The sequence below is a fragment of the Chelonoidis abingdonii genome, chromosome 1 (assembly GCF_003597395.2).
Source record: "Chelonoidis abingdonii isolate Lonesome George chromosome 1, CheloAbing_2.0, whole genome shotgun sequence".
Taxonomy (NCBI): domain Eukaryota; kingdom Metazoa; phylum Chordata; order Testudines; family Testudinidae; genus Chelonoidis; species Chelonoidis abingdonii.
In genome coordinates, this window is record NC_133769.1 from 126,505,569 (window position 1) to 126,526,708 (window position 21,140).

The 21,140-nt window shown below is 42.6% G+C and overlaps 1 protein-coding gene across 7 annotated transcripts in view; it reads left to right on the forward strand.

Annotated features, from left to right (window-relative positions):
* Positions 1 to 21,105, forward strand: part of SOX5 (SRY-box transcription factor 5) — an 881,700-nt gene extending 860,595 nt beyond the window's left edge. For all 7 annotated transcript variants that reach the window (XM_075069816.1, XM_075069799.1, XM_075069812.1 and 4 more), the window contains 4 exons: positions 243 to 351; positions 1,415 to 1,588; positions 12,184 to 12,400; positions 16,826 to 21,105. In XM_075069816.1, coding sequence (XP_074925917.1) covers positions 243 to 351; positions 1,415 to 1,588; positions 12,184 to 12,400; positions 16,826 to 17,129 — 804 coding nt within the window. In that variant the 3' untranslated portion in view covers positions 17,130 to 21,105. The remainder of the gene's footprint in view (positions 1 to 242; positions 352 to 1,414; positions 1,589 to 12,183; positions 12,401 to 16,825) is intronic.
* The last annotated feature ends 35 nt before the right edge of the window (positions 21,106 to 21,140 follow it).

Below are 21,140 nucleotides of genomic sequence, written 5' to 3' on the forward strand. Positions count from 1 at the left end.
CTGAACCAAACTTTACAGCCTTACAAGGTTTACTCATCACTACCTAATCAGCCAAATTTTAAAATGGAATAGTAGACTCTTAAATCATATACATCCCTGAAAAAACGTGTGTGTGTTTTTAAAGCCTTTTCCCAATAAACTCTTCAGGTTTGTTATTCCCCTTCCCTCCCAATTCTTCTAAATTACCTATGAACTTTGCAATTGGATTTCCTGATCCAAGTCCAGTCATATTCCCCATACAGGACAAAACAACACTGGAGAGCCTGACACAACAGCTGGCAGTAAAACAGAATGAAGATGGGAAATTTAGCCATGCTATGATGGATTTCAACATGAGTGGGGATTCTGACGGTCAGTAGAAATTACTTATCCTTATTTCCAGGCACCAGCTCAGCAAGCAGGTGCTTGGGGCAGCCAAGGGGAAGGGGCAGCATGTCTCTTCAGCAGCAATTCGGCAGCGGGTCCCTTGGTCCCTCTCGGAAGGAAGGACCTGCCGCCAAAGAAGAAAGCGGTGTGGTGGAGCTGCTACCAATTGTGATCATTGCTTTTTTTTTTCCCTGCCACTTGGGGCAGCAAAAACCCTGGAGTCAGCTCTGTGTATGTGCAGAAGAACACAAACTCATTTTGGGGGGATGGGAGTGAAGGACTGGAATAAGCGAGGAGTTGGTCACTAACCAAGGCAGGAGAAATTATTCATATTGTGGTGTTTTAGGTCCAGGGGCAATTTTATCATTCTGTGTCATGCACTCCATTTGTCAAGGCTGGACCAAGAACATATTTATGACTGTAAAAATTAAGAAGAGAAAATAAATAGATGTTGGATAACTGAGATCACACAGACTACAGAGCTGATCATCTATAGATGATGCATATGCTAAGTCTGAGGGAGCTTGTTTGGATTTGATGAAGCAAGCTTAATGCTTTTTTCTATCTCTGCTATTGCTTTTTATTGTTATTGTAAAGGTGTAAGCACAAGCAAAGGCAGCTGTGCAAACGTTCATTTGCTAAAGACTTGCTTAAAAAAGCACCACCTAATGTTGCCATATATTAACACCCTTCTCATCACAAAGGAGGCAGGAAACAGGTAATGTAATACATTCAACATATTGTAAATAAGAAAACAAACAAACAAACCTCCATTCGTAAAAGTTGTTTTTTTAGGTTAAGAACATTAAAAGAGCTTTACATTTTTCATCTGCAAAAATGAATGTGGCTCTGCATCAGATCAGATTTATACCATATCCAATATAGTTATAAACTAGACACAAGAAAAAAGAATATGATACACTTGAAGGATTCAAGGAGAAGAGAAAGCATGGTGAATGCAGTTTGAATATGTGTTTATTGAATGTGCTCTATGTGATTAAGGTTATTGAAAGCACAAATTAGGTATGATTTTCTCTCCTCTTTTTAGGAAGTGCAGGTGTCTCAGAATCTAGAATTTATCGGGAATCCAGAGGGCGTGGAAGTAATGAACCCCATATCAAGCGTCCAATGAATGCCTTCATGGTGTGGGCTAAAGATGAGCGAAGGAAGATCCTTCAAGCCTTCCCTGACATGCACAACTCCAACATTAGCAAGATTCTGGGTAAGGAAATTAACAGAGCACTGTATTTTCTGTAGCAGAACTCCTTGGTTTTGACTGAATATTTTAGAGATTTTAGGGACTGATTAATAGTTCATAGACCCTCTGCTTATCCACATCATAGTTTTGGCAAGGACAACAGCAATACAAGGTTCACCATGCTGCCCAACCGTATGCATCAGCCATGATCTGGAGAGTCCATTCAGCTTGCCAGTTGTGGTTGTGTTTTTGGCATGAAGACACTGGCCTACCAGGAACTGGACAAAGAACTCTAGCTCATTCCCACAAGCCACTGAATAATTATAAGAAGACTTTTTGTTACACTTTTTGGTGACAGCTTTTGTTTACTGACTCTTAATCTAATTTTTTATAAGGCTGCCCACCTCAGTATCTGATTCATCACCGAGTGTGCTATGTTCAAATGAATGATCTAAAGATGAAAGGTCCTGTATTCTAAAATATGTCTTTTTAAAAAAAAACAACTGGTAGTATAGTGTCAGAGGGGTAGCCATGTTAGTCTGGATCGGTAAAAATACGAAGTGAGTATTCACCCAGAAAGCTCATGCTCCAAAACGTCTGTTAGTTTATAAGGTGCCACAGGATTCTTTGCAACTGGTAGTATGATATTTCGGTCATATTACATCTCTCTAATGCATGATCCATACACCAAGGATATTCTGAGAAGATTCACTTCAGAGAAGGAACATCAGAACTTATATGTATATCCCCATCCACTCCCCGTATCCCACACAATACATATTTGCCACGGATATCTGCTAGTAAATCCCATGCAGCAGTCTTCAGACCTTTCTGTACTCACTTAAACACTTAGGCCAAATTCTGCCCTACATTAGATGCTTGGGACACTTTGAAGAGTAGAAAGGGAATAATTGAGGACTGAATTTGGCTCACAGGTCTAGATTCACCAAGGAACATAGGCATGGGGAGGCTGAGCATTGCCGTGCCTAACTTTTAGATGCCTAGAAAATCACTGGAATCCTCAAAGCCTGAGTAGAGACCTAGGCTATCTATTCAGTGAATGGAGAGAGATGGGCACCGTAGAATGAGATTCACAAGAGTCAGCAGGCTAGGCAGTTACTTGCATAAACTAGCCAATGGGAGATGTGAAGCCGAGGAGTTGAGGCTAAAACCTGCTCCTTTTTCAGAGAGGTGCCTAAGTCCAGGCTGCCTCCCTCTCTGCTTGGGATTCTTAGCTGCAGCTCCTCTCTTAGTCTCTGTGGTGGTGGCAGAGGTGGATGAGCTTCCACATAAGTTTTAGCCCAGTAGGTAGAGTACTCACCTGCAATGTGCGAGATGCCCAGTTCAAGTCCCAGCTCTGCCTGAAGGGGAGAAGGGATTTGAACTAGTATCTGTCACCTTTTACGTGCATGTTCTAACCCAGGGGCGGGCAAACTTTTTGGCCTCAGGGCCGCATCCAGTTTCCAAAATTGTATGGAGGGTCGGTTAGAGGCGGCTGTGCCTCCCCGAACAGCCAGGTGTGGCCCGGCCCTGCCACCTATCCTTCCCCAGAGCCGGCTTTAAGCTGATTCACCCGATTCCCCAGAATTGGGCCCCGTGCCCAAGGGGGCCCCGCTCTGAGGGTCTTCGGTGGCATTTCAGCAGTGGAAAACCCGGTGCCGCGGAAAACCCAGAGCAGACACCCCACCACCAAGTATTCTAATCGGGCCCCGTGGGTCATAAAGCCGGCTCTGTCCACCCCCTCCTGCTTCTCGCCGCCTGACAGCCCCTCCAGGACTCCTGCCCCATCCAACTCCCCCGTTCCCTGTCCCCTGACAGCCCCCGAACTCCACGCCCCTGACTGCCTGCCACCACCCCATCCAACCCCTCCTCTCCTTCCTGACTGCCCCCCAGGATCCCTGCCCCATCCAACCACCCCTTCCTCCCTGACCACCCACAGAACCCCTGCCCCTGACTGCCCACCACCACCCCATCCAACCCTCCCTCTCCTTCCTGACTGCCCCTGGGATCCTTGTCCCATCCAATCACCCCTTCCTGACCACCCCTAGAACCTCTGCCCCTGACTGCCCCCTGCCGCCCCATCCAACCCCCACTCTCCTTCCTGACTGCCCCTGGGATCCTTGTCCCATCCAATCACCCCTTCCTGACCACCCCTAGAACCTCTGCCCCTGACTGCCCCCTGCCGCCCCATCCAACCCCCACTCTCCTTCCTGACTGCCCCCCCCCCCGGGACTTCTGCTCTCATTCAGCCCACTCCCTGACCCTTTACTGCGCTGCCTGGAGCACCATTTGCTGGCGGCACTACAGCCATGCCACCCAGAGCACCAGGACAGGCAGCTGCACCACCTAGCTGGAGCCAGCCACACTACTGCGCAGCACAGAGCACTGGATCAGGCTGCGGCTCTGCAGGTACGCAGAGTATTGTGCAGGCAACAGGGTGAGCTGAGACCGCGGGGGAGGGGGAACAGCAGGGGAGGAGCCAGGGGCTAGCCTCCGCGGCCACGAGCTCAGGAGCTGGGCTGAAGGGTACTGCGGGCCGTAGTTTGCCCACCTCTGTTCTTTACCACTGGATAGCCTGAGGTTGGGTTTCGTCAATCTCTCCTCTTGAAGCTGTTCCATTGTGACTACATAATAAAAGAATCATTGTGCTAGGGCAAGGGTCGGCAACCTTTCAGAAGTGATGTGCCGAGTCTTCATTTATTCACTCTAATGTAAGGATTTGTGTGCCGGTCATACATTTTATTGTTTTTAGAAGGTCTCTTTCTATAAGTTTATAATGTATAACTAAACTATTGTTGTATGCAAAGTAAATAAGATTTTTAAAATGTCTAAGAAGCTTCATTTAAAATTAAATTAAAATGCAGAGCCCCCCGGACCGGTGGCCAACACCTGGGCAGTGTGAGTGCCACTGAAAATCAGTTCACGCACCGCCTTTGGCACGTGTGCCATAGGTTGCCTATCCCTGTGCTAGAGAGAGAGAACAAACATGAGCATGCAGGAGAATAACTCTGTCACCTTGTGCTTAAAGTACTTACCAGGGAGGTGGGAGATTCAGGATCCAGTTCCCCTGCTCCAGTGAGTCTTTAAAGTTACTAATCCACAGTGCAACAGCTGAACCTGAGGGAGCCTTAGATCAGAATACCCCACAGCCCAGTGGTTAGGGCATTCACCTCAGAGGTAGCAACTGCCAGCTCAATTCCCTTCTACCTCTCAGGTGGAGGGGAGACTTGAACTGCACGTCTCCCATGTCCCAGGTGAGTACCTAACAACTAGGCTATAGGTAAGGTCCTCCCTGTCTTGCCCTTTTATGTAAGCTTGCCTATAGGTGCTCAATCTGGTAAGCAAGGTCTGAGGCCACTTATCAAATCAGGCCTGCAGCTGAGTTAGGCAGAGAAATGCCTATCTTCCCCCAATTCATGAATTACTCAAGGGCACAGGCATCCAGTTGCCTGTCATGGGGCTGCAGTACGCATGCTCAGAGGCAGAAACACATGTGCTTAGGCAACTTAATACAGGAAAAATCACTGAGCGATTTTAGGCGCCTGCAGGTTTGGTGACAGCTGAGCAGGGATATTGTGAATTCAAGTGGGGCCTGATTCTGGAATTTAGGTGCCTAAGTCCTGTTGTGGATCAAGCTCACAGAGGCCAGTGAATTACCCTCATATGTTTCTAAAAGAAATTATTGGTGAGTAAATCTAAGATGTAACACTGTTCTACTGATATGGCATGGTGCTATTATACATTTTATATATGAGGAGGGCTAAAAGTGTGAGCATGAAAATATTTGCATGAGCAAGGCTTGGCTGGTTTTGGGAATGGCATGAGACATTTAATTGGATATAATGGCAATGTTAAAAAGGCTTGACTAGTTAGAGAGGTGGTGACTATGCTGAGGTTAGACTGGTCAGAGGTATTAGAAGATAAGGTTAGATTGGTTAGAGTGATATTATGATAAGGTAGCAGCAGGGTGGAATTAAAGACGAGATTAAATTGATATTGGTTCTGATACGACATTATCCCTTGATTAAAAGGATGGCATGAGCTGATTAGATTAGTTAGAGGAACAGGACAAGAAGGCTAAATTGGTGGTAAGATAAATGTATACTGGTTAAAAGGGATTAGACTGGTTACAGGTGTGTGATGTGATTAGACTAGGGGCCAGAGGCAGTAACAGTTTTGGTCTGTCTATAAATTTAGAGTAGGCCTGATTAAGCCTGCCTTTTAATCAGCTTCAAAAATCTACAAAGATCATTCTGAATGGCCTTTTTCATATCGAAAGTACAAAGAGAGCTTGATGTTTTCCCTCTTAACTGATTGTTTTGGATAACAACTTCCGACAGCACGCTGCTAATTCATTCTGCTTAAAACAGGCGCTTGAGCTAGGCTGACATTTTACACAGTCTCTGGGGATTCTGGTTGACATTTTAAAGGGCTTCTAAGCATTTTATAATACCCTAAAATCTGGTTTTAATAAGCCATTCTGCTGAAATTGTTAACATAAGGAATCACCTTTTACTGTTTGACGCTAGATCAGGGGGATATGGGGACATCTTTTTCTGATTAGATATACAGTAGTTGGAGTAAAATGTGCAAATTCATTACAGATCCTGTAGAGGTGACAGACAACATAGCTGACTCCAAACTCTATATTGTGTTGCTGCCAGATAGAGGAAGAAACTATGTTTGAAGGCAGTAAGAGATGTAGTTTCTTTTCCTTTCCAGCATCACATTTAATTTTTTTTTAACTTTCCTCCTCTGCAATAGAGAGGGATGTCCTGATATCCTTTTTCTTGACAGAAACGTTACAAAAGTCTTTCCTCAATTGCAAAAGGCCAGTCTTTTGAAGTCAGCAGGGAGCTCTCTGGTGAAGGGTGAGCAACTAGAAACCTACAGATCAACCAGGTGTTTGGGTCTCTTTGTGAAAGCCACAATTATTATATGTTTTAAGCAGAGTGGCTACAAACTGGGGTCACAGAGCAGCACTGTCACTGAGATGGGGTTACCACTGAGCCGAGGTCATTTTTATAGTGAAATGAGACGAGTGCCCTTCACTGCACTAGAATTCTCTAGGGATTATGTTTGACACTATGGTATTATGTTTTAAGCATAAAAATTAGATACACAGATTTGTCACTAAATTCATCTGTGCATACATTTGTCATCCATCTGTTCATTGCAACTTGAAGTTGTGGAGATTAGGTTTTTTATTAAATTGTTAAGAAATCTGTTTTAAAAAACTGGTCTGCTGGACCCCCTTAAATGTTAATAATGTATTCCTTAGATATGTTTTTAAATATATATCAATTAATTTTAGAAAGTTAATTCCCAAATCTCTACTCCACTAATGCAGGTGTCTATATCAGTGGTCTTCAACCTGGTGTCTGCAGACTATTTCTAAGGTTTCAAAGGGGTCGGCACCTTCATTTGAAATGTTTTAGGGGTCTGCAAATGAAAAAGGTTGAAAACCACTGGTCTATAGCAATCCAAAAAAAAAAAAAAAAATCAGCCTGACCCAGACACCCAGCATCTAAAATTTCAGCCTGCATGTTTAAAGTTTTGCAGAGTTATAAGCAACTGAAAACAGCATCTTAACTCTATGTGGTATTACCAGCTCTACTTGTACTATATATGTGTGTTTGTAGATGTACTCTCTGAGCCAGGGGGGAGGGATAGCTCAGTGGTTTGAGCATTAGCCTGCTAAACCCATTAGCATTAGCCTGCTAAACTGTGCATTCAATCCTTGAGGGGGCCATTTAGGGAACTGGGGAAAAAATCTGTCTGGGGATTGGTCCTTCTTTGAGCAGGGGGTTGGACTAGATGACCTCCTGAGGTCTCTTCCAACCCTGATATTCTATGATTGTGATCTGTGCCTGCAGATGACCACTGATGTCGTCATGTGGGTGCAGCAGTGTGCATGCAGAGATCCCAAAGCAGGATTGGAGCCATATGCAGTGTTGACAACTCTTGCAATTTTATCATGAATGAGTCTCATGATAGCTAGTATTTTTTCTTAGAGCCCTAGCTACCATGTTCATGAGATTTTGAGAAGCCTCGCTATCATTTTTTTTAAAGTAATTTCTGCTCTTCATGGTTATAGAGAAAAACTTGACAGTGTGACCCAAGCACACATTAAAGGCACAAACACCAGAAGTCACATAAAAAACACCCAAAATGTAAAGAGATTTTAAAAAATCTCATGATTTTTGAATTTTTGCTTGGGATTGACAATAATGTGTGTGGGTATTTATATACACATATAAAATAAAATCAGCCTTGCGAAACTTATCATGAAAATATTCTGTCCAAGAAAAAATGTACTTACCTAACTTTATTTTGTTGATTGATGACAGTAGCCTTGATCATGCTATGTGACCTGTAAAGGCTGACCCCTGAATCTGCACATACTCCCATTAACTTAATGAGGTCTTACATAAAGATCTGGGTCTCATTCTTTATCTATTATATTTGATAGACACACTTTAGAATAGGAACAGTTCATACTGAGACCCACAGCAGCGTGCCAAATTTTGCATATTAGTAAGTAAGCAAATGAAAATGATAAACAGAAGATCAAGGATACTTCATCCCAAAATCTGCTTTTTATTTATTTTTACAAGCATAGTTTAGTTTTAATTATTTATGATATTTCAGAACACACTAGTAAATGGTCTTTAGTATATTTTGTAAAAACAATAAAATCACAGTAATAGGAGGTATCACTGCAGAAGGCAGCTACTAAGTATTTGCTAGGAAGAGAGGTGAAGCTGCCAGGATTTTTGCACTATTGAGATTGCAGCTTGCAAGGGGGAAAATAATGAATGACATTTATGTATAAATATTACAAATTGAGATATAGATGAAAATGTCAGTACCTGCGGCCCTGGGCCTACACAAATTTATGCATGCGCTTAACTTTATGCACGGAGGTCTGCCCTCCCAGATCCGATTGGAGAACTGGGGCTACTGGCATCAGTCAACACAGTAAAAGATGGTTTCAGTAAATTTTGTGTGTGGACAGAACATTTTCATCAGAATTTTATAAGGCTGATTTTATTTAATATATTCATTTAAATACATACATACCACTATAGGTCCAATCCTGCATTGTCAGAGAATTCAGTGTATACAGCTAAGCATGTGCATAAGTCTTTGCAGGATGAAGGCTTATGTTCATTATTCTGTTATGTTTTTCTATGATCCATTTATTCCCAAAACTAACAGTGGTAAGTACGGAGTATTCAGAATCTTAATTTAGTTTGTGATATATACCGCATATATTATGTGCCTGCTTGTATATTTACATATTTATCGTTTTTGTAAATACAAGATACTTAATGGGAGGAGGGGAGAACTTCTATATAATCATTCATCATTTCATATGTAGAGCATTAGGAGTCAGATATAAGTGCAAATGATCACCAGTAATTACATGTGACAATGCCAAGCTGTAGGTGAGATTTGTACGTATCCTTTCTAACAAATGATTTTTGATCTTTGACCGCTTCAATTCTCTCTCCATATACACATTTACCATTAAACTCACACGCACATGCTTTCACATCACTCATCAGAGAGTCTGAAATAGCCTGTGGTGCCTTCTCTTCTCTGATATTTAACATACTTAAAAAAAAAAAAAAAGTCTTTTAGGTTTTCAGCTTTATTATTTATTAATGAAAACTGTTTGTCGGCATAAACTATTATTTTTAAACCAGTAGGTGCTAAAATGGTGTTTATGGCCTGCGGGTTCTAGATTCACTTAGCCTTACTTTGTGACTTCCTCAGACTTTAGAGAAGCCAATATACTGAAGAAGGGATAAATCCTGAAAATGGATCCACATCTTGACACCCTAAAACCCTATTTGCAGGATCTAGCCCTAACTCTCAAATGTGTAACACCAACAATTTTAGGCCCCATCTACAGTCCCACACAGGCTTCCCCTGGGTCAGCTGCATGGGTAGACCAGGTTCTGGCAGTTCCCAGCTGTTTATCACTGTCAGGTAACCTGATCAGGATTTGGCAGTCAGTGGGAAAGACGTAGCTATTGAATGTCAGTGTCAGTTTTTACAGTCACTTTCCTGGCTATAACCACTAGGAAATGACTTTTCTCTTCAGGAGACCACCAAGCTGCTTTCCATGCTCCTTTATGTATTGGCAGTAAAAGGATACATGATTGACTCCACACTAATTGTACTAAGAGATGACTTTTCATTGCTCCATTCAGATTAGACATTTTTCCTTAGGTCGGTTACCACTAGATGTGAGGTAGGATCAGTATTCTGTACCCAGCCATTTAGTCTTTCATTACAGAAACCCATACTGGCGTTTGGAATGAAGCTTCAACAAAGCAGAGCACCGAGAAAACTGATATCAGCCAGTGGGCTCTGTCTTCCCAAGGGCACTTTCCTGAAAGAATCAGACTGTTTTCTTCATAAGGAAGAGAGAACTGTGCTTTTTTATATTGAAAAGACAGTTTTGGGAGCACAGTGAGCTAAGAACACTGAGTAATAGCATGAGCTAAGTACAGAATGAGTAACAACGAAGGAAAGTACTGTAAGTCAAATATGACATTCTGAACCCATTATGTTGAGAAATTATGCAGACTTGTTTCCAGTAGGAAAATGGACTATTTTCCAACCAGTTTTTCCTTTTGGGGCATATATTTCACAGTTTGGTCCATCAGTGTTGCCTGGAATGGATCTTGTCCTGAAGCAATCCTAGAGTTCATTGAATAATTTCCAAAGAGTTTTTTATTCAGGGTATCTTGCTGCATTTTTTCAGGCATTATCTATTTGAGGGCTTTTTTAATTTTTTTAATTTTTCACTTTATAAATTTCATGGGACATTTTTAAATAAAATACTCATTTTTCTATTATTCACCCAGCATATACACAGCAGCACAGAGCTAAAGTTAATGATATCCCAGTGAAGCAAAAATATTTTAATTTATACAGTAGTTATCAAAATATTGTATATTAATGCTCTGTCTCCAACTGCTAATTTGTTACATGGGAACAACTCTTTTGCTCCTCTGGATTCTTTTTAATAATACCTTGTACCAGTGGTTTTCAACCCAGTGTATCTCTCCCTCTCGGGGTACGCTGAGGTCTTCCAGGGGTACAGCAACTGATCTAGATATTTGCCTAGTTTTACAACAGGCTACATAAAAAGCACCGGCAAAGTCAGTACAAACTAAAATTTCATGCAATGACTTGTTTATACTGCTCTGTGTGCTATACACTGAACTGTAAGTACAGTATTTCTATTCCAATCGATTTATTTTATAATTATATGGTGAAAATGAGAAAGCAATTTTTTAATGTGTGCTGTGACACTTTTGTATTTTTGTGTCGGACTGTGTAAGCAAGTAGTTTTTAAGTGAGGTGTAACTTGGGGGTACAGAAGACAAATCAGACTCCTGAAGGGGGAACAGTAGTCTGGAAAGGTTGAGAGCCACTGCCTTATACTTAAGTAGGATCTTTCATCCCAAAGAACCAGACTCTAGCTTGGTACTTTATGGGACTATATGGGAACTAGTCCTCTCGTCACTGAAATTCTACCCCAAGAGCAGTTGCCCCAGGCTTGAATGGGAGCAATCTAGGGCCCTAGTCACACTACAACATGAGGGTCCCTGGGCCACAGCCCCACATCATAACCCTGACCCCAAATGGTGTGTTGATGGCTCCTTCCCAGATAAAGAAAGGCAAAGACATGGCCCTTTCTTCTCACCCGTCCCACCTCACCCCAGGAGTAGCAGCAGGTGTTTGTTCTGGTCGCAGAGAGGCAGAGGTAAAAGCAGAGGAGCCCTCTCGCAGCTATTTCTGTAACGGGTGAGCCAGGCCCACTGCATTCTTCACCTCCTGCTATATACAGAGTCCTTCCCACTGTAGAGGGTTTTGGAGTTAACACCTCACTGGGATGCACTGGACAATTCATATCTCTCAGAGCTATTGTTTCAGGCTCTCGAAGACTCAGGCAGAATTCAGCACATTGGTTATGCTCAGTTCATGTTTTCAAGCTTTTTGTTATAACCATGAGAGCTAGAAAGATACTTTTTTAAAAAAGTGAAAGCTTAGACTTTGATGTAAGCCTGATCTTAGGAACCAAGACCCCAGCGTGCCTATATTTTAATCCAGCCCAGAGTGGAATGCAGTAGCTAGTTCGTAGCACACAGGAACATTAGAACAGGAAGTGAAGATGAGTACCATGCTTAAATGAAACTGCAGAAGAACACAGTCATACTAGAATCTAAACAGCCGAATATGACTTTGCCCAAGCCATTGAGATTCGCAAGCTACTTTTAAAAAGTGTCAGAGAGCTTTAATAATTACTGTGGTTAGGACCTTGGGGTTATGTCTCATCTATGCGTAGCAGCAGTGTCCATGAAATATTGACTCAAAAAAGAAAGAATGCCACGTACAAAGCTACCTGCATCACATGAGCATACCCTGGAGGTTTACCTTCCAAATAAAAACTAGTTGTGACCCTCCTTATCTAAAAGTGCTGTTTCACAGCCCAAAGCCACAGGACCGGGGGTATCTTGTTCTTAATGACCTGCTTATTTGTCCTTCTCTGGATGGGAAAGGGGCAGGGTTCTCATTTCTCATTCTTCTTGTGACAGGATCTCGCTGGAAAGCTATGACAAACCTAGAGAAGCAGCCATACTATGAGGAGCAGGCCCGACTCAGCAAGCAACATCTGGAGAAATACCCAGACTATAAATACAAGCCCAGGCCGAAGCGCACCTGTCTTGTGGATGGCAAAAAATTGCGGATCGGCGAGTACAAGGCAATCATGCGCAACAGGCGACAAGAGATGAGGCAGTATTTTAATGTTGGGTAAGGGCCTGTCATATCTTTTATTTCAGTAGAAATTGGTTTTTTGGGGTTGTCCTTGTTTCAGAGCTGTAAACATATTTTATTACGAGGTAAATAATGGGTTGCTAACTATAACAGAGGACTCTCACCTCTTGTGAGTGCCTCCTATTGGCTGGGTGTGAACCGTCACTCGATCTTTCAGCTCCCGGCGCCTCCTGTCAGCTGTTAACCTCATCAAGTGGGTTTTCAGTGGCCCAGCCCTGCAGCCAGGTCACACACAGTCAATATGTGAAGGAATAAGCAAACCCCTTCCAGGGTAACAAAACTCCAGCAGGGCCTTTCACTATGCTCTGGTTGGTAGCTGCAGCCCTGCCCTCGGGGCTCAGTTCTTGGCCCTTCTGTGCTAGCTTTAAGTCTGTCCATAGCCTGATATCGAGCAGTGCCCCCAGCACTTTCTCCCTGGAGACTGTTTTTGGTGGGTCTGTGGTATCCCAGCTGTCCAGCCAGGTTACTCCTTAATTCCAGTCCCCTTCTGGGGGAAATAAAGTGCAACATATGGTTGGCCTGCTTCAGGGTCTTCAGCTCATCGCTGGGCCTATTTAAATCCCTAGCCCCTTTCTTAGGCTTTTAATGCAGAGTCTTATTCTCTCCTTGGGGCTTAGGCCACTTCTCCAGCGGCCGGGGAATCTAGACCCACCAACTGCTCTGCGTCCCAACCCAGGGACCTGCAAATAGCAGCCATGTGCTGCTTCCTTTAACTTTGGTGCTGCTGCTATTCCCTGGGCCACTTCCCGTGTAACCCCTTCCTCTTCATCCTTATCTCAGGGGTCTCTGTCTTTTCCCTGCTTGAGCACAGTCTCTCGCAGGCCTCTTTACCAATGAGGTTTGGAGCCTTCCAGTCCTCCTTCCCCCTTCTGGTCCCAGCCAGCCCCTGACCTGCTCAGCCCTTGCAGCTCCTTTTATCTGAGCCTGCTATGCTCTGATTGGCTGCTTCCCTGCAGCATTTCTAGGCAGGCCTGGAGGACCCACATTCACAGCTTCTTTTCCTAGGGCGGTGTGTGGCAGGACCACACGACCTCCAGCAGGGGGCCTCAAAGGGCCTGATACACTCGTCACACTAACATAATATGAAGCTCATCTTTAAAGGCTATGTGGTCCATATAGCTGTGACCTGGAAATCAAGAGATCTGTTCATGCTCTCCTATTTAATTTTGGCCAACTGGGCTTCAGTTTCCACATCTATAATATGGAGATAATACTTGCTCATCTTGACCACATCTTTGGATGAAGTGCACCACATATGTGCTAAGTATTTCTCATTATGGTGTTTTACAGAATCTATATGAATTAATCTATTGATAGTGTCTATAGCTCCCAAGGCCAGAAACACTAGCTCACATTCAAGGGGTTCGGCAAGCCGTCGACTAAAAGACTGCTCAGCAATGCTATTGAAGACCTGAATGCCCATGGCAGGTTGAGCCTTGCTAGTAAGGTCAGTGAGGATATAGGCGTAAAACATCCTCAACCAGCTCATGCTAGTCACATGTGATGACATTACTTCAGTCCAAGGGCATTAGCGGTGCCAGAGAGTCTTTTGCTCTGTGGTCAGCTGAATGCTAGTGAGGGGTTCAGATCTCAAGAGGACTGGTTCAGAGAAACATCCAAAGGTTTGTATGTTTGTCAAGACTTAGTTCTCTTCTTTTTCATCTAGAAACCTGCCTGGAAGGTTCTTTCTGCAACTACTGTTTGGTTTTGGCTACAGATAGGTGAGAAGTATTGCAAGGACAGACGTTCTTGTGATATTTCCATAGCTGGTCCAGGAAACACAGAGCTACACAAAAAAATTGTTTTTGTTTAAAAAAAATAGTCAACTAGCCTTAGAAAAATTGGAATCTGGGCTCGGTTTCCCTTTTGGGGTGAAAAAGGAATGCTTTTTGTTTGTTGTACCAGAACCGGGTCACCTGTCTCTAGTTAATGGGTATGAATAGCAGTAAAGGGGAAAATAGCTACCCCATTACTGTTAAGTGTCCTTAGACAGTGTTTTGAACAGCTACAGTGTACATTATTATTATAAGCAGCTCAACAGAGAAATTTGAGCTGCTTAACCCTGTGGTGCTGGCAGGTTCGGTGATCCCACTAGTAAGCACTGAAACAAACACAAGGAAGTCAGCCAACATTTGGCATCAAGAGATTAGAAAAACGAGGAGGGAGGGTCTTTCTGAGAAAGATAGGTGGCAACAGAGCCCCCCCAAATACTACTTATCTCGCTGACATGCATGGCTTTACAATTTTTTTAAACTAATCTTGCAATATTTTTAATATTATTATTTAACTTTCCAGATGAATCTGACAAGTACCCTATCTGAAAACAAGACATGTTGGAGATAGTTTGTCTAGAATTTAGAGCAGGGACTGGGGGAGGGTGGGGGTGAAATCTAGGTTCCACTGAAGTCAGTGGTAAAACTCCCATTGACTTGAATCAGTATTTGATCCTGGAAGTCAGGTTCTGTTCCTGGCTTTGCCCCTGATTCACTGCAGGACCCGGTGCAAGTCATTACGACCAGATTTTTGAATGATTTAGGCACCAGAATCAATGGCCAGATTTTCAAGAGTTTTGAAAGTCTGTCCGCAAGCGTCACAATAGTCGGGACTTGGCTCTTTTGAAAATCTGACCCTTAATGTCTGTCAGCCTCGTCATCTCTAAAAGGGGGCTAAAAATACTTACCTTACAGAGCCATCACAAACCTTAATACTATGGCTATAAAGAGTTTGAGATCTTCTGATGGAAGGCACTACAGGAGAGACAGATATTATTCTTCAGTTATGAAATGCAAGCGACATTACAGAAGAACTGTGAAACTCAACAAACGTTTGGCCTATGAGCGGCACCATTTGAGTGCAAAGTGTTCCGATTATTATATATTAAAGGCATTTAAAAACACTGAATAAGGCTAGTTGCAGAAATGCTAACGCTAGGTATTTCTGTTGAATTAAGAGTAAAAGCAAAATATGTTCTCCCTATTTACAGGCTAAGCCCTTAGTTGAGACAACTATATTGTTTTGAAAATAAGGAAGTGATGCTTGCAGGTTAGCAGGCTTCCCTAGGACAGCAACAAGCAAGTACATTAAAAATGTGGCAAATCATTCCAAATAAATGTTCAATTGCTTGGGACTGCTTAGTCTGTCGGGATCGCTGTGCTGTACAAGGCTTATTGGGAAGTCAGTGAACAGTCAGGCTCAGGAACAGGGGATAGTTTCATTCTTAATTTAAAATGTTCATCTCAAGAGATTTCACCCTGTCTCCTGTGGCAAGGCTTTTCAGTACAGATGGACACACCACTGATGACATTACAATATGCAGCATGTACTGAAGGGTATTACTGCAATGGAATTACTTCATGCAGCAAGGAAACAAAAGGAGCATGAATTTTAAACCTCTAGGCTTGTTAGGACCCTGGAGCTTCTCAGGGAAATAAGCTCTGGTACAACACAGCTAGTGTTCCACATGAAAAAGGAATTTTGATGGCCTGACATAATTCTGCTTTCGTTACCTTGTACGTTTCCAAGGCTTAAATGTCCTATAGAGGATTTGTATCAAACACTGATGTTGCTCTGTTTATTTTAAAACAATGCATGTCTAAGTCTGGCTTTTCCTAGTTTTATCTGCCATCCCTGAGAGGATCTACTTTTCACCAATATCCCTCACTGTTCCAGGGTGTTGTCCATACCTATCAGTAATCCCTCTTCTCCTCACCCACCTCTCTGTAGACATTGCGTATGCCACCTCCAAGGTTACATGGAGGTCTTGGGGATCACCCACACTCCCACGTGGGTCCCAGAAAGGCTTGTGCCCCTCCCTACAAGCCATCAGGTTTCCAGATAAACTCCACATTCCTAGCCTATGTCAGGCTTTCAAATGGAAGCCTGGTCCTTTTCCCCATTCCACCAACAGACTCCCTCAGGAACTCCATCCACCCACCACATCTCTCCTGACACCAAAACCTTGCTGTTTGTTTCTGGCCCTAGTTGCACTGTGCAACTTTTTTTTTTGGGGTGGGGGGGGGGGGGGGGAGAATCTTTTTTAATTGTTGGACCACGGGTGGCGGGATGTTTGTCATTGGCTGTGTGCTCGTAGACATTCCATTCACCCAATAAGGAACCTTGCGCCTTAGGCAAGGTCCAAAGTTCAGATACAGATCAAACGTCTCCAAAGTTTGGTGGTGTTTGAATCAGTGATTTGGTTCAGGCCTAACATTAGTCATAGGATCAAGTGTCAAAGCTTGGAAGATTATGGGTGGGAGGTGTCTGGTGTGGACCATCTAGGGATCCACTCCACCAAGCCCAATAATGATAGTCCTTGTGACTTTATAGCCTGTCCTGCTATAGGAATAGGAACTCTCTTTGCTCCTGCTCATATTTAAATGCCCTTTTATTTTTCAACAACAGGCAACAAGCACAGATTCCTATCGCCACCGCCGGTGTAGTCTACCCAGGAGCCATCGCGATGGCAGGAATGCCCTCCCCCCATCTGCCGTCAGAGCACTCGAGTGTGTCCAGCAGCCCGGAGCCCGGGATGCCTGTCATCCAGAGCACTTATGGCATCAAAGGCGAGGAGCCGCACATCAAAGAGGAGATGCAGGCCAATGACATCAATGGAGAAATCTACGATGAGTATGACGAAGAAGAGGATGACCCTGATGTGGACTACGGCAGTGACAGTGAAAATCACATTGCAGGACAAGCCAACTGATAAGGGTCCAAATATTGTGTGACCTTACAGGACTTCAAGGAAAAAAAAAAAGCCCCACCTGGTTTATCCTTACCAGTGGCCAAGCACATTAACTTTCTCATACACTGACTGTTACTTTAACTGTTAGTCTTAACTAGTTGGGACATCAGCTGACTAATAGACATCAGCCTGCATTTAAAAAAAAAAAGGCCCAGAAGAAAGAAAACAACGTCGATAACACCAACAAAAGAATGAAATAAGCTATGGGTAAAATATTGCCAGTAATTCAGCTGCTATACCCAAGCACTGAAGTCTTACCCGTTGACCTTTTATTATTATTTTTTTTTCAAATAAACTTTATGGCTGTTTGTTCTAGAAATTCTCACTCAGGTACACAGTGCCAACAAGTGGCTTGTGAATGTGTTTTGTTGTTTTGTGCTACAGTTTAAAGAGAAGTAATTTTTTTTTTTTTTTGGTAATGCACCTGACAGAAAAAAAAAAAAGACAATTCCTTTTACCCCTCTGCCGCCTCCTCCTCCTCCTTTTCCCGTCTCCTTTGAATATTTAGGGTTGGAGGCACGCATGTGTATGTATGGTGGGGAAGGGAGTTGGGAGTCTCTTTCTGTAAACCCCAACAAGCAATTATTTCCTTTCTAGAGAGGACTTCTCTTCATCAGTTGCACACCACACTGAGTCTTTGAGCAAGTGCCAAATTTGTACTAAAGCGCTGAACTAGTTCAATTTTATTTTTCCAGTTGGTTGCTTTTGTTTCTTGTTCTGTCTTAAGTTAGGACAGTGTTATGTCTTAGACAATCCCTTGAAGAACCTAATATACCAGCAGCTGGTGAGATTGTTTTCTTTTCTTTCTTTCTTTTTTTTTTTTTTTAAAGGAAACTGTAGGTGCCGTTCTCAGGTGAAAGTGAGAGAGACATAAAAAAATTTAGAGAAAAATATTTTATGATCTTGGATTTTTGTGTGTGCGTGTTTATGGTACTAATAAGAATAATATTGGACCATTGTGAGCAAAAACCATATTCAGGATGAAATCCCATATCCTCCAAACAACTTGGTCTGTAAGGAGCCTTTGCTTTTAATTTACACTTCAAATGGCAACATAAAAAATGTCCAGAACAGACCCTTGTTTAGAACAGGGCAGGCAAATTGGAAGTACTAACCTCTAGAATGAGCCAAAATGGATGAATCTGGTGCTGATCTCTGATCCATAAGGCAGATCTTGGCTGAGACGCTGCTCTCTCTACCTACTGGGAACAGCCACAGGCATCAGAGGGATGTTTGTGCATGGCGAAAAAACAAAATAACAATGAAGCAATTCCCCCATCCACAGTGGGCAGCAAAATTTGACATATAGCCCACAAATCCTGAGCCTTTGAGGTTCCAAAAGGGTTGGAGACCAGGAAGATAGATAAATTCCTTCAAGCTCTAACAGATATTGGTAATGTTCTGTGCCTCAGTCATCTCACCTGTAAATTCTGTCCTGTTTACACATGGGCATGCACGTTTGAGACAGTGGAGCTGCACACATATAACCCTGGGCAGAATTTAGCCCATTGTTTTTTCAGTGATCTAACTGACAATTCTGCTTTGTTTCAAAGAAAGAAGAAAACATAGTGACACAAAGCATTTTTGGTGCCTCACTCTGATCCTTCTCTAAAAAGAGTGCACCAAGTTTCATGTGGTAAGACAGCAGGCAACAGCATTACCTAACCCTAACATGAAAAGGATACCTCTGATTTCCAAGAGCAGCTCTGTCCTAGGAAGTGCAGTCTCATGTTACAGAGAAAAGCTTTCCATTGAGGCACAGTTTGTGAACGTAGGGCGCCATCCTACAGATCCTTGCTCACATCACGAGTCTTTACTCACAGGAAGATGCTCATCATCAGCATCACTGGAACTCCTTGTGTGAGTAAGGACTACACGCATTAGCATTTGCAGGATCCAGGCCACAGTTCTCACCAGTAGATTCAGGGCCCTGACCCCGAAGCCAGTTAAATTTTAGACCTGGAGCAGTCAGTCCTCACAGATCCAATTGCAGGATCATGGCCTTACTTTGCCTGAAGACATACCACTTGAAGTGTAAAGCTCCTTCTGAAGACCTTGTGCAAAGCAAATGACAAACAAACAAATGCCATTTAAGAGTTAGGACAATACTCTAATGAGTAGTTTGGACGTGTGATAGCTTCACTCCCATGCCATCTTTTTTTCTCCCTCCCTTTTCTTTAGTTTCCCTTTTTGATTTCCACCTCTGCATCAAAAATTCTTTTCAGTTTTTCTCGCTTTCAGAAGACTTGCTCTGGGGTTACGCTTGGAGTAGCTGATCACATCCTCCATGTCAGAGGGTTTCTTTGGTTTTGTTTGTATTTGATGACTGTATTTTTTTTTTCCATTTGAACTGCCTCTTCTTGCTAGTGTTGTAATGGTAATTATAATAATAATAATAATGGTCAGCTGTTCCCAGATTAGTAAATTATGTATAATTTATTTCCCTTTTTTCTACCTTATTTTATTCTGTTCTGATTTGGCAGTACAGCAAATGAAGCTGTTAAGATATTTAAAATTGCTGCCCAACCCTGCTTTTTTATATAGACATATAAAAAACTCACTTCTTCCCATGCTCACCCCATTCTTAGTTCTTCATTTTAATTTTGGCTCCCGTCATGACAACTTCTGATGTTTATTATGATGGAGTGAATTAATGGAAGTGTTGTTTTCAATCTTAATTAACTTCTGCTCTCTCATCACTCATTTTAGTTATTTAATTACACCAGTCATCTAGAGCCAATTTTTTTAAGCACTCTGTTTGGATAAGAAGAAAAAAAAATAGACAATTGTTTTTATATCATTATTATGTACAATGTGAAAACAGATATTTGCTTTTTTTTTTAATTTGTTCCCTGTCTTTGTGAACAAATTATTTCTGACTCTTGTGGATTCACCTCACATTTGCTGGTTGCTTGATTTCCACCATGTTATAGAGATGCTCTGGTTTAATTATATGACTTCGGGCTACGAGAATACTTTGTTTTAGCTCCAGGTAGGTGCCACCAAGGCAGGCATGGTTGGAGCAAATCTTAAATATACATGGTAAAATTCTGGCCTCATTGAAGTCAATGGGAGTTTTGCCTTAGACATCAGTGGGACTAGCATTTCACCCCAAAAAACTATGAGCTTGATACTCAAGGCCTTACTCATGGGAGTAGCCCTGTTTAAGCCAATGGGCCTAGGAGCACTAGTGGGTGAGTAAAGGCTGCAGGACTAAGCCCTAGTCTTCATAATAGGTGATGTGACCGAATTCCTTTTGGGGGAGGTGTGGGAGAGGGGGCTGTGCTTTACATTCTGTGTTGTCTTTGCCTGAGACTCAGAACGAATGCTAAAAAAGAAAAAAAAAATGCTGACTTTATTGCAAACCAACCTGTACCTGAGAGACTATGGTAGGACCTGGAGCTTGGGTCAAACCTGGGGAGCTTGTTAAAGACCCTGCATTATGATGCTGAAACCGATCCAGCCCAACACAGCACTTAAGCATGTACTTAAGTACTTTGCTGGATCAGAGCACCCATATGTCCTATAGTATTAAAACACCCATGTTTGAAATAGAGACCCTATTTTATTGATCTTTAAAAAAACAAAACCAAAAAAAATCAGATATCTATAAAAGAAGTTCTTATCTTGTTTCTTTCTTTTCCTGGGTATTGTGTCCTCATGACACTGAGAAAAAACAGGTTAAAAGAGATTAGGATAGTATTAACCTCAAAGAGCACAAAAAGCCTAGCATATATGTGGGCCTAGCTCGCCTCTTTCCTGGGAATCTATATAACGATGGGCTTGTTAGAATTTTTGTGTTGGTCACACGTTTCGTTTCCTCTGGAATCAGGGCAGCTTCTTACTCCAATGTGACTCAGACTTCAGAGAGTAATACCAGCAGTGGGGAAAAGAGGGTCAAAAGAAAAAAAACTGAGGGACTGACTGGTAAGCTCAATGAAATAACACATAATTCTTTCTGAATTTATTCAT